The 13,253-nt window shown below is 47.2% G+C and overlaps 1 protein-coding gene across 9 annotated transcripts in view; it reads right to left on the reverse strand.

Annotated features, from left to right (window-relative positions):
* Nucleotides 1-13,253, reverse strand: part of PDE4DIP (phosphodiesterase 4D interacting protein) — a 99,333-nt gene that overhangs the window by 16,642 nt on the left and 69,438 nt on the right. For 5 of the 9 annotated variants that reach the window (XM_066622990.1, XM_066622991.1, XM_066622994.1 and 2 more), the window contains exons 24-33: nucleotides 12,698-13,082; nucleotides 11,236-11,404; nucleotides 10,742-10,858; nucleotides 9,933-10,416; nucleotides 8,987-9,222; nucleotides 8,734-8,785; nucleotides 6,775-7,010; nucleotides 5,745-5,897; nucleotides 3,288-3,467; nucleotides 712-1,002 (exon numbers count right to left, since the gene is read on the reverse strand). In XM_066622990.1, the coding sequence (XP_066479087.1) occupies nucleotides 712-1,002; nucleotides 3,288-3,467; nucleotides 5,745-5,897; nucleotides 6,775-7,010; nucleotides 8,734-8,785; nucleotides 8,987-9,222; nucleotides 9,933-10,416; nucleotides 10,742-10,858; nucleotides 11,236-11,404; nucleotides 12,698-13,082 (2,303 nt within the window). The remainder of the gene's footprint in view (nucleotides 1-711; nucleotides 1,003-3,287; nucleotides 3,468-5,744; nucleotides 5,898-6,774; nucleotides 7,011-8,733; nucleotides 8,786-8,986; nucleotides 9,223-9,932; nucleotides 10,417-10,741; nucleotides 10,859-11,235; nucleotides 11,405-12,697; nucleotides 13,083-13,253) is intronic. The other 4 variants (XM_066622989.1, XM_066622992.1, XM_066622993.1 and 1 more) reach the window with 4 other exon arrangements.

Genomic DNA, 13,253 nt, shown 5'->3' on the forward strand with positions numbered 1-13,253 from the left:
ACGAGAGCAGAAAAAGAATTATACCCGGCTGCCTCCAACAGCAGTGTGATGCAATTGTTCATTGATATATGCGTACCAGTTGAAGTTTAATTTCTTTATCTGATCCTTTATCCCAGGAACAACCTTTCACACTTTTTGTCCTCTGGCTCAGATAATTACAGGTAGAGACTTTATGTATTCTTCAGTCCCTCCTCTCCATGCTGGGTTCCTGATTGAAACTGTCAGCCCAATCCTATGCATACCTACTCAGTAGTAAGTCCAGTTGTGTTCAGAGGGCTTACCCCCAGGAAAGAGTTGCAGCCTGAAATAGCTACTGGGACTTGGAAAAGGTTCACACTGCTTAATGCCAAAAGGCACTGAAGTGTTTGGAATTCCCTCCCCCAAGAGTCCTGGCTGACAAGCAAGCAATGACTAGCCTTCTTGGTTCACTTGCCTCTCTCTTGAGTTATTTTTAATTCCCCTTTTCCTTTGTTTGCCAGTTATGTGTTTTGTTGCTCACTGCTCTGCTGTGTTTAGTTGTGGAAGCCACTCTGGTGATCCCCTACAATGGGACAGAAAGGATGCCTAAAAGTATTTTAATGAACTAAATAATGACTTGGCCATGACTGACTTGTTGCTCTGGGGTCAACACTGGGATAGCTGATAAGGCTGGCACAATTCTGCAAATTTTCCCTATTTTGTACCCAAAAAGAGTGACATGGCAAGCCTTACCAGAAAGCTTTTGACTGGACAGGGTTGCTGAAGAGTGTGATGGCAGACTTCCACAGATGAGATGCTCTTGAGGTTGTCTGAACTGAGGTGAATCCCAGGAGTGCCTGTGTTGCCCCATGGCCCCCCCAAGTGGTTTCCTATTCCACTCAGCAGAATTCTGCATGGGAAGTGACTGGGAAACATGATGGCAGGCCTGGAGGCAGTTCTTTGAGGAGATGGCAGGACTGCCTGCAGAAAAAAGGCTGGCCAGTGACTCTGGTTTTGCTGGTGACAGTTGCGGGAGTGTTGCACCTATGTAGCGGGGACACAGGTAAATTAGAAACAGCAGGACTGGATTACACACTCAGCATAACAGAAGTACTCTGTCCAGTGGAGAGACTGCTTCCCTGACTTTGGAAGGAGAAGACACAGCAGGACTTCACATGGAGCACCCCTGAGCAAGAAGAGGGAATTGCTCTGGCTCCCTCCCCCATTAGCAGCACTGCTCCAGGACCAATTTTGACATAGCACATGACATGTACAGACTTCTGACACCCAGAAACTGACCTGTACTACTATGTTGGGTACTATTCTAGCAGGATAGTTTCTTCCTGCTTCTGTCAAGTGAGAACTTCTCTAGGTTTCCAGGAAAATCTTGCTGTCTTACCATCTTTGCATTGGGGTATGAAGCTAATCTGGCCTCTAGAACAGCATTTCTCAAACTTTGGGTTGCAACCCAATTTTGGGTGAGTTGCAGGCCTGCCAGCACAAGGAAGCTACAGGGCAATATGGTGTGTGACCTGGAAATTGCTTCTGGGTTGTGCAGGAGCGCTATCCACTTCATTGGCTGCATTGCAACATATCATGCTCCAGATTGCCTTGCATTTCCCGATTCCAAAATTGGGTAATGACCCAACTGGGTTGCAACACACAGTTTGAGAAATGAAGCATGATGTGGGTCATGTGGCACATTGCCCTGCAGCTTCCTGGTTGCAGTGGGCCCAGGACCCATTGTGGATGATGAGGTGGGTTGTGAAGGAGTTTAGGAGCTGCTGTTCTAGAGGCCACTGTAGAGTTGCAGGGTAAAGGAATATAGGAGCAATGCAGAAGACACATTGCTCCTGAATTTTAGTGGGAAGGCATAGTCAGGTCTTTCTTTCAGCTTCAAATTTGCCATTAATACTGACAGATTAAGGCCCAAACTACATGGGACATTAATACCCTTATTAAACTGACAATTATTAGGCTTGTTTTTAATTGAGTAAATAGCAGGGTGGTGTGAGGGTGATGCTTGAACACACAGGGCTGCTGTTTAACAAATTGGTGCCATTAGTGCCAAATTGCCAGAAAGTAAAAATTATTACTATTACTAGAATTGGTTTATGTATAAACAAAACAGTTTTCATAGCAAAATAAATACACTGATCCCCAAATGCGGAACACCAGCAGATGAGGAACACCAGCAAACAGCCACTGGAAAAGATGCTCTGCTGGGGTGCAAAGCAGCGTGATCATCCATTGTGCAAAGCGGTCTACCTCCCTCCAAGCATGGTGGTGCCTCTTTGAGGATCCACCTCCCTTCCCACTCATTTGCCAGGAATCTTCTTCTAAACTTCTTGGCCTCCTTCACCTGAGGTCCTTTCTCCTTTCTGTATTCCAATCAGGCACACAATTAGGGGTGCTCATTTTCCTGAGGCTCAAACACTGAGATGCATGGGGCAGAACATTCACGGGGCAGTGCCTCTCAGGACAGGGGATGGACCCAAATGGGTTGAGCTGGTGTTTGATGAGAGCAGAAGATGGCATCTAACAGGTCAGAGAAAGACACGTGTATCAAGCCAAGCAAAAACTAGCCTTCTTCTCAATACTGGCCACCAAGATTTGACACCATGCCCTGGAGAGTTGATAAGAAGCCTATCTGAAATCTTCCACCCATAATGGGTTTCCTCACTCTATCTGAAGTGATTTCACTTTCAAAGAGTGTGTTCAGACACCTCCCTGTTACCAGGGAGGTGCGGTGCGAGGGCGGCAGGGAAGGCGGAACCGTCTCATCATAGTCCATGGAAAAGCACAGCAGCTGCCCCGCCTGCTTAACACCCGAGGAGGCTCTATTTATATCTGAGAAAGCAGGTATAAAGAAGAGCCTCCTCAGATGTAAGCAGGTGGGGCAGCTGTAACGCTTTTCCATGGACAATGGCAGGGCTGTTCTCCCACCCCCACACAGCAGGTCCCTGCCATATACACCATCTTCTTAGTATCACTGCCCTATCCTCTGCTCCTCCCTTACTGGAAGTGTGAGAAAGGTTATCAGTATCATGGAGACAGCCAACATTGCAATGCTCGTTTTGCCTGTGAAGAATATGGCCACTGAGTCCAAGCTAGAATCAAAGGCCATCTAGTCCAACCTCAGCTGTGCCATCAGAGTCGTTTCCCACTCCCCTCCCCCCACTGATCAACCTACTTGATCCAGCCCACCAGCCTGCACAGCAGAGAAAGGTGAGCCTCAGGCCATGCAGAGGCTGCAATTCATCAAGCCATGCACATCTACATGCCAAAAGCACACAGGGTGGTGGGGCCACCAAGACCAAAGGGCTCACTTTCTCCCAGCTGCTTCTGCAGCAATTGCAACTCCTGCTGTGCCTCGGCCAATGAGAAGGCTGGTGTTCTGCAGCAGCCAAGGAGTGGAGTAGGGGCTGGAGCAGGCCCAAAAGGTAAGAAAGAGCAAGCTGGAGCCAAAGGGAAGCTAGTTGGCTTAGGCAAAGACTCTGGATGGAAGCCTAGACACAGGAAAGAGAGACAGGATAAGAAGTGGCATCCTGGTGAGACAGGTTGTTTTCAGGAGATGCTGGCTACAATTTTTGGGACGTTTCCCATGCCAGTTTCTGTTGCAACAGAGTGGAGGTTTTTAATTGTAGAAATCTTCTTTAAAAAAAAAAAGTTCTGCTTTTTCTGTATTTAAAAAAAAGAAAAGAGAAAGGAAATCAATAATCAAAGCCCCTTGCTGCCACAAGAACAGAAACATGGAAACACTGAGAGTTTAACAGGCTAATCATCACTAAATCTTCAGTGATGCTGAAGAGGAGACCAAAAAAAGGGTCAAACTTGCAAACAAAGACTCTTACTTGAAGTTGCTGGGGACTTCTGCTGAATCAGCTTTACTTATGAGTAAACATTATAGTGGGATCTTGACCATTGGGAAGGGTTTTGCTGGATATATAGGGTACTATATTAAAGTGCCGTGTAGAACCCCCACTTTAATTCTGCTTTCAGATAATTGTAGAAAGGCAATGCCGCTGTAGCACTAAATTAATCTAATCTAGAAGCAAATCATGGCAACATGGTGCGGTAGGAGGGTGGGCAGTGGAATTTGGGAGTAGGTTTTGAGGATCAGCTTGAACCACTACTGACAATGGCATGTGGGGTGGGGGTTGCTAGCTTTTCCCCACAAGTCCTTTTCCCACCAAAGGGCGCCCCTCAAAGCAGCTGTGTGTGATAAATAGGGGTAGTTTCACAAGTGGGGTCTGGTAGGGTAGACTGCTAGGGGGTCCATACATGTGCCTGGCCAACCCCTGAGTGTCTGCTTCCGCTGCTGTTGTCCATCACTACTTGGTGAGTCAGGACCCATGGGGATGTTTGGCAGGTGATTGTGGGGATACAGTAGTAGCAATGTCTTTGTTGCCATTTGCACCATGAAATAGACTTCCTCCCACTCAAAGTTGCTGTGTGCTCTTTTATGGAGGCCTTCCCTCATGTACCTCCCCCTTCCGTCAGAGGGAAGGTGGGATATCCATATGTAAAAGCCTCATGGCTATGGCACCCCAAACTATGACCACCCTAGTAAGCTATGCCTGGCCTTCTCGCTGCCCACCTTCAGAAGAAGGGCAGTGAAGACTACATTATTCTGGTTAGGATTTTAAACCATTTAAAGTGGCTTCACAGAATAAATGGGTCCTTATTGTGTTTTTTGTTATGCTGCTGGTTTTTATTAAAGTGTTGTAATTTTATTTAAATGCAAACTTCTTTGAGCAATGTAGAAAGATGGGGTATAAACTAATAAACTAATGAACAATCTGAAAAGGGCTGCAGGTTGACAGATAACAATGGAAGTCTGCTTCCTGTTAATATCAAATGCTTAATTTCAATATGAGCATTGTTGGGGCTCAAGCTGTGTGGAAGCCACAGCTTCTTTTCAGAAGTCTTTCCTTCTACTTCCAGGTATAAAGGAACGAGTTGTGGATAAAGTGTGTGGAGGAGAAATGCTCTACATCAGTGGTGTCTAACCTTTAGGAGCCTGCAGACCACTGTGACAAACATTGGAATTGTTGTGGACCACATGCAACCCCCCAATGTCTCCACCATACAAAAAAAGTACAGTTCAATTTGGTAGCCCACGAGTGAGCACTCAGCGAGACACTGGAAATGCCTTCTGCGGGAGCAAGGTCCATTCTCTGCTGTCTCTGGTGGTCCATGAGGAAGCATCTCGCTGAGTGAGCGCTATGCCACAGACTACTAGAAAGGGTGGAGAAAGGACTTCCAGCAACTGGCATGTTAGCAAGCACTGGGCCACCAGAGAGGGAAAAGAACGGACTACCTACAGTCACATCCGACATGTCAGTAGTCTGTGGAGGAGAGCTCACTTGGCGAGAAACTGGAAGTGATCAAATGTGTTCACTGTTTTTTTTCCCCCTGGACCTAGCGGACCACTTTTCAGGTTCTCACAGACCACCTGTGGTCCCTGGACCACATGTTGGGAACCACTGCTCTATATGTTCCAGGGCACTGGCACTGGGAACAACAGAACAGCCCAGTTTTAACAGTGACTGTACCACCTGGTGCAGTGGTAGCAAAATGGTGACCTCCGTATCTAGTAGCCCTGCTGGAGGCTTCCTCGGGGGAAGGGGACTTTTGTCCAAAGTAAGGGTGCAGGGGCCACAATAGGTCTCCTCCTGCCTGTGCCTGCTATTTTGTCAGTGCAGACTGGAGGAGCTCTGTCTTTTCCTTCTTCCCCCACCCCACCCCACCCCTCCTACTTCCTCTGTGGGATCCATCCATACCTCCAGAAGGCTGAGTGGCAATCTGTGATGGGTGCTGGGAAGGAGGCAACGTGAGGTTCCTTTGGATGGATTCTGGTGTAGGAGCATGGGATGCAGTGACAGGGGATGGGTGATATGGTTGGGCAGAAGTCTTGCCAGCATGACTGCCAAGATCTATTTAAAAAAAAACACACAGCAAGTGGGAAATGTGTTGCATTTATAAACAAAGACCACCATGACTTCCAACGAGGAGCTGAAGGGACGTTTCATTTGTATTAAATGCAATTGTTTCATGCCAGTGGTGAAGCCTCTGATCACTTAGGAAATGAATGAACAATTGTGTGGGGGGTGGGGGTGGAGAGATGTGAACAGTGGCGATATGTAAGCTGGAGATATGATCTACCTCCCTTCTCCTCTCTTCAGAGAAGATCCTCGTATGTAGTTAATGCAGGACCTCTGCTTATCACTCAAACAAGGTGGGAGGTCACACCCCAGAATTCCCATTCATTTCAATGCCAAGGGCAGACACAGTACTCCAGAGCCACTGGATGAGGCAAATGGCTAGTCTGAGCCATCCTTAGCCAAGCTACACTCTTTAGTTAAGTACTAGGATTCTATGGCCATTTTATGGGGACAAAAATCTGTCTGGTGTTTTTATACCTTTAGAAGAGTAGAGAAGACATTGGGCTGGTGTGACCTTCCCAAAAATTTGCGGAGACCTTGTTAGATTAAAAATTCAAGATGGCCACCACTTAACACATTCCCACTTACAATCTGAGGGGGTGTTTGTTGCCCTCAAGGTACTTGGCAGGCCTAGTCTACTATGTCATGTCATTGTTGGATCTTGAGTGGAACTGCACTGTACTTGAGTAGTATCACTGCAGAAAACTTTTTTACTCTACCAACGATATTCTGGATTTCTATCTGGCCTCCACAGCCTGGCTGAGAAGTCACATGGAATGAGGCAAAAAAGCGTTGCTGGGCCTGGCACAATTTCTCCCACTTGCCCGGAGAAGAGTTCACCTGCAAAAGATAGGGTCCAAAGCTGTACCTGTGTCTAGAAGGCTGTGGGGCTGGCCTTCACTGGGGTCCTCCTGGTAGTTGTACTCACTGACATCATCCATGTCGGAGCTACCCTCCAGGCCATCAGAAAGGAAAGAAGCACTGCTGCCAGAACGAGGTGACTCAGACATGTTGTGGCTACTGGAAGGGGTCACTGAACGCACATGAAGCTTGGCTTGTAGGTTCTTGATGATTTGCTCCTTCTCCTGGAGCTCCTTGCTCAGCCTGGGAAAGGAGAGAGCTTAGAGACTCTTAGGGATATTTGCACAGATAGACTGGTCCTTCACCAAAAACACATATATCACTCCATCTCTCTGTTCCCCCTTAACACATATATCACTCTCTTTGTTCTCTCAGTCAATAAATTCACAGACTCAGCATATGACTTAAACTCTCCTTCGCAGAGGACTTGTAATAGGGCAGAAAATACTGTGACTGTAAAGGACTCCTCCGTACCCATAAAGCCTCACGTTGGCTTTGTGGTGACCCTGTGCTGAGCTCAGATAAACCTGAGCTGAGCAGACCTGGTCTCTCTTCCATGAGCGGAACCTTTTCTGACCTAAGTAGTTCTTAAAAATAGTCACTCTGGGCTGGGCAGCAGGTTGAGCAGAAGCTGGACACAGACGGTAATTTATCAAGTGCTACGTTGTATCATCCTGGGTGGTATGGAACCCTGGGATGCCACAGGGTTCCATATCGTCCCGCATGTTGTTTAACAGCTACGTGAAACTGCTGGGAGAGGTCATCCGGGGATTTGGAGTTGGGTGTCATCAATATTCGGATGACACTCAGCTCTAACTCTCCTTTCCAATGGACTCCAGGGTGCCTGTCTCTGTCCTGGAGCTTTGCTTGGAACCAGTTGGAATCTGAATGAGGGTGAATCCTGACAAGACAGAGGTCCTCCTGGTTGAGAAATCCACAATGTGGATACTGGACTATCACCTTGCTCTGGACAGGGTTGCACTCCCCCTGAAAGAGCAGGTTTGCAGCTTGGGGGTTCTCCTCGACTCGCAGCTGCTCCTGGATGTCCAGGTGTCAGCTGTGGCCAGGAGCACCTTCGCCAGCTTTGGCCGGTGCGCCAGCTGCGGCCATAGCTGTCTCAGGCGAATCTGGCCACAGTGGTTCATTCCATGGTGACATCAAGATTAGATTATTGAAAGTGCTCTACGTGGGGCTGCCCCTGAAGCTACAGCTAGTACAGAATGCAGTGGCTCGTGTAGTTGCTGGAGGTCAGTGGTTTGACTCTGTCACGCCGCTGCTCTGGTGGCTGCACTGGCTGCTGGTTCGTTTCTGGGCTGAATTCAAGGTGCTGGTTTTGACCTTTAAAGCCCTAAATGGCTTGGGACCAGCATATTTGAGAGGCTGCCTTCTTCCATATAGTCTGGTTCGTTCTCTGAGGTGATCAGAGGGAGTCCTGTTGGTTGTACCACCATTGAGAGAGGTGAGGGGGATGGCAGCCAGAAACAGGGCCTTCTTGGTGGCGGCACCTGCATTATGGAATTTCCTCCCCTTTGAACTGAGCACAGCTTCCTCATTATTAACTTTCCAGCGGGGCCTGAAGACTTTTTTATTTAGGAAAGCCTTCGAGGCCTTATAATGGCTACTTTTACAAATCAATATTTTTTACTGTATGTTTTATTGCTGACTGCTATGTATTTTATATTGTTTATTTTTCATTGTTTTTATTTTTAATGTTTTTAACTGTATTTATTCTGTATTTCAATGTATTGATTGTTGGCCACCATGGGTACCCATCGGAGATAGAAACTCCAGAGAGTTACTCCAGAGAAAGGCGGAGTATAAATGAATGAATGAATGAATGAATGAATCCAGGGGAGAGAAGAATTTTACCAGATCTAAGGTGTGTAGCAATGGGTGGTGTATTTCCACCCACAGCTAGAGTAGGTAATGCCAAAAGAAATCTGCAGTGGTTATCCACAATAATTACCTCAGAGCAAGAAGTTCATGACCAGATTTATCCTCCATGTTTTGGTCATTCCCTGAAAACAGAATTCAGAGAAAGTTAGTGAGTTTAGGGAGCTTCCTTAAGCAGTGGGAAAATCTAGCAAACTAACCATGAAAGGACTATGGGAGTCGGGGAAAGAGAGCGAGTGTGAGAGAGAACATATGTGGCTATTCCTAGTTCAAGACTCAAAAACACATGCACCTACTTTGGTTTTGCAAGTGCCCTGTGAACTCACTACTGTTCAGTTTCCTGGCCAGTTGTCCTGCCAAGTGGTTCCCTTTGGCCAGCTGCTCACGGAAGCTCTGCCCCAAGAAGTAGTCAATGTCAGTGCCTCGCAGGAGCTCCTCAAATGACTTGATGGTGTCCCTGAAGCGTTGGCTCAGCATATGACACAGCCCTTGTCCCTCCCGCATTGTCTGACGCAGATGGGAGAGCTCTCGAGCCTGAGCTTGGACCAAGGAGTCATATTTCCTGGGGGAAGGATGGCAAAAGATACCTTTGGTGATTCAGAGACCAGGCCACCAAAATTAAGAGCATAGTGAGGAGAAGATTTCATCCTAACTCTAGTCTCTATAGTACAAGGGACGAGGGACCAGAGGGATCTTATACATAGAGGTGCTTGTTTCTGGTAGGATAGAACTACAGCCTATGTCTTACTGATCCAAATGGGTTTATTTCTGACTAAAATAACACCATTTTCCAGCAACTCTATTCAACCAAATGAGAAACGGCAAAAAGGCATTCCTCCTGCAGGTGGCCAAGTCAGTTCAGTTATTGACAAAAATGGTAAACTCAGAACCAATTCATATGTTATGTGGCCGCTCATGTGTTGTTTTACCGATCACGTCAATTTCACGCGTGGTTTGAATGTGCCCTCATATGGAGAGAGCTGCTATTTAACATGCCAGCCAGAGTATGCACAAATAATATAGATGACAAATTTGTTTCACAGAGATTAAGTTTTCTTAATGAACCTTGTTCAAGTTAAATTGATCTGTCCAGACCCTGCAGGACAGGGAAAGGGCCGGCTGATCATTCACACTGCCTGAGCAACGCATAATAGGAAAGATCCTTAATGAATGTGTGGCCACTCATTGTGACAGTGCAGGGCAGGGTAAGTCTCGACTAGACCCAATGGACCAGCCTCAAACGCTCTCCCTAGAAAGCCACCCCATTCCTACCCCATGGATGTGGTAGGTTTTAGCTCTTCTGGTGACAGTGCTTTCGGTTTGGCCTTGCCCAGCTCTGCTTCAAGCAGCGACACTCTCTGGATAAGCCTGGCCAGGTCTTTGCTGGGTTGGAGGCTTGGAGGGCAGAGGGACCCAAAACTGTCAGAGTGCCACCCCTCATCTTCATCGGTCATACTGTGTGATGGGGAGCTGCCCAAGGCATAGTCCTGCTTCAGCTTTTGTGCATGTTCGCCCCCAGAGGCATAGTCGCTGGTAGTGGACATGGAGCGCACACAACTTTGCAGGCTCTGAATGGTTCTCTGGGAGTTCTGCAGTTGGACCTTGAGGTCCTGGATGTGCTGGCGGAGGACAGCAGCATCATCACACTGGCTGCAGTCAATGAGTGTCTCCGTTTTCCCCATCCTGCTTGGCGGAGAACCCAGCAGCTTCTTCCAAGACTTGGGTTCCACTCCGAATTCATCACGTTCTTCACATTCTGGGAAACAAAACAAAAAACACCAGTCATTTGGGTATTTCCCATATCACGCAGCAGCAAATCAGATTTTTCCACCAAGCACATGCTCGACATGAAGCCACAGCAAATCCCCATGTTCTAGCATGTTATACTGTATGGTATTCCTGTATGATATACACTTGTTTGCAAATATATGTGTGACATTCACATTTTGCATTTTTAAGGCTGTATCCTACTCCTGATGTTCCCACATCAGGAATTATTTGCTTTTGATTTCCAGAAATCAGTTGGAGGATAAGAGATGACTAGGGATTTTGCGCTAGCATCGAGGAGGATCTCCCATTACCGGGACTGGTGACCTCTTCCCTGTCAGCCTCATTTTCGCTTCTCCCACAGGTCTCATAGCCCAGGTCTTGGAGATCCACTTGTATCTGTTTGCTGACTTGCTGTACCAGGGGCTCACCTGTTACAAAGAAAAGGAATTATTTCAGACTTTTCCTAACGCCCTTCAGTCACTGAGAAGCAGGGGATGGTGAGGGGACTGGCCATGTATATTTGCTTTGATAGCATGGGACCAGTTGCAGCTCTGCCGCCAGGGTTGTACTAGGGCAGCTGTTGGCCCCAAGATAGTGGGTCAAGTCCCAAAATGAACAAGAAAGCGGAGCATGTTTCAGGGAACAGTCATTCCAACACTGAGCAGGGTAACTCAAGATTGTGACACTGATGCTTGGAGTGACCTTGATTTAACCCTCTCCCTTCCACACACATTACACACACACTTGTGATAATGAGAGATGGATAACCAAAGAAGCCCGTAACTTTTGGTATCATAGTACTCACTGAGCAAGGCCCTGTACTGTTCCAGCTGTGCCGCCTGAGCCTGGATGGTGGCCTCAGAAACCAAGAGTTTATTTCGCAATGTGTGACATTGTTGCCTGCACTGAGGCAGGTCGGAGTGGAGTTGCTTGGCTGGTGCCATAAACTGCTGCCCAAAGCTGCTTCCTCCCACCTACAGAGAAGAAGTGACATATGTGTCAGCGAGAAATAAGAACCACATGTCTGTCATGAGAATTTTTACATCTTTAGGCTCCATGCAAAGCACATGCTTCAATTCCCTGAAATTTGTAGGTGGGGTGGATAAGTTCCCTGTCTGAAATCTTGAAGGGCTGCTGCCCTTGTCGACTGCATTAGGCTAGACAGAAAAATGGTCACTTAGTACAAGGCAGCTTTCCATGTTCTTATTTTATTGCATAAGAGTTGAAAACATGTCTTAGGCTGCAATTCTGTACACACTTTCTTGGGAGTAAGGCCTACAGAGCACAATGGAACCTACTTCTGAGTAGACATGCATAGTGTTGGAGTCTGGAGCAACTCTGTCTGCTGCCCAGAGGTGGCAGGATGCTATCCAGAAGGGGTTAAGTCATGGCCCTTAGTCAATAAAGAGTGACTCTACTCTTTATTACCTGTCCTCTTCTGTGACCTTTGTGGGGGTGTGGCTCAGATCCTACAACCCAACCCTTCTTCTCCAAGCATCTTCCTCTTTTTCTCAGACCACTGACCTGTCTGGATGGCACGCAGCAGGGCTCTGCTGGCGCCGCCATCTTGACCACATGCCACATGCAGGACAAGGCAGCTCCAGGGCCTTGTTATCTCTTTAAGTTAGCTGAACCTCTGATCCTAATCAGATGCTGTAAACATGCTTCTATGGAACCGTGAGTAAATGACTTCTTTTGCAACTTCAACCAGTCATTGCTGTTTGTCTTTCTTGATTAGCAGTCAGCCGGGTGTGGAAGGCTCCCTGGGGTTGATTCCCAGCAAGAGGGGGGGTCTGCTGCTGAAGCTACTTTGCTTCCCCCCTTAAAGAGGAAACCAATTTTAAGATTCCTCCAACACATAGGATGCTGTTAAAGTATGTTTTTAGTAAGGACAAAGTTGGGATTCTTGAGATGATGAATTAGGCCAGATCACAAATCCAATGCCACTTTAGAAACACACAATGCAATGGCCCAAATGTCTCTAGCAGCTGAAGATACCAGCAGAGCTTCAGAACCAAAGTTTTCCTCCCCGAAATGAGGCAATAAGACCCTGCTGGCTCCCTCATTCAATTTAGCACGCAGACTCTTTCTGCTGTGACATTCACCCTTGACTGTGAATGGCAGCTAGAGCTAGACCCACAAACCTAGACCGTCCTGATGGAAAAGATCAAAACGCAAACATGAGCCACTCATGGGCAGCTGATTATATGATATGTAATTGAATGTAGGCGGTTGATGCCACAAGATCCAAATTATTTCAGAATTACCTGGGTCCCTTTGGAACTGTGTGATGGACTGGAGTCTTGAACCTGGAGTTGCAGGCAGTGCCAATTGGGGGGTTCCTCATGGAGGACCCCCTGGCAGGTGCACTGCTTGGCTGTCCGTGGCTGCTCAGTCTCCTGAGTCATGCTAGCCACAAAATGAGACTTGAAGGTGCCTTTGCTGCTGTGGTTATTTAGAGTCAGCTGTTCCCTAAGGAGGCCAATTACTATCTCAGAAGTGTGCAGCTTTTCTCGCAGCTTCTTAACTTCCAGCCTCAGGTCATCTTCGTCCTCTTTTTCATCTTCATTCTCCCATCCCTCTGACAACATGGCTTCTCCAACTTGTTCCTTGAGCTCAGCATTCTCTAGACACAAACTCAGCAGGGCCTTCCTGTGGGAAGTTAAAAGATAAAAAATCGAGTGAGGGAGAATAGTAGAAATTTATAGAAAAACCCCTTGGTGTCTAGAATTCTTCCTTATTTATTTTATCTTCTGTAATTCCACCTGAGCGAAAAAACACAATGATGGTTCTAGACTTCCCATTCCCTCTGCCCAAATCCCC

The sequence above is a fragment of the Tiliqua scincoides genome, chromosome 4, assembly GCF_035046505.1.
Source record: "Tiliqua scincoides isolate rTilSci1 chromosome 4, rTilSci1.hap2, whole genome shotgun sequence".
Classification (NCBI taxonomy): domain Eukaryota; kingdom Metazoa; phylum Chordata; class Lepidosauria; order Squamata; family Scincidae; genus Tiliqua; species Tiliqua scincoides.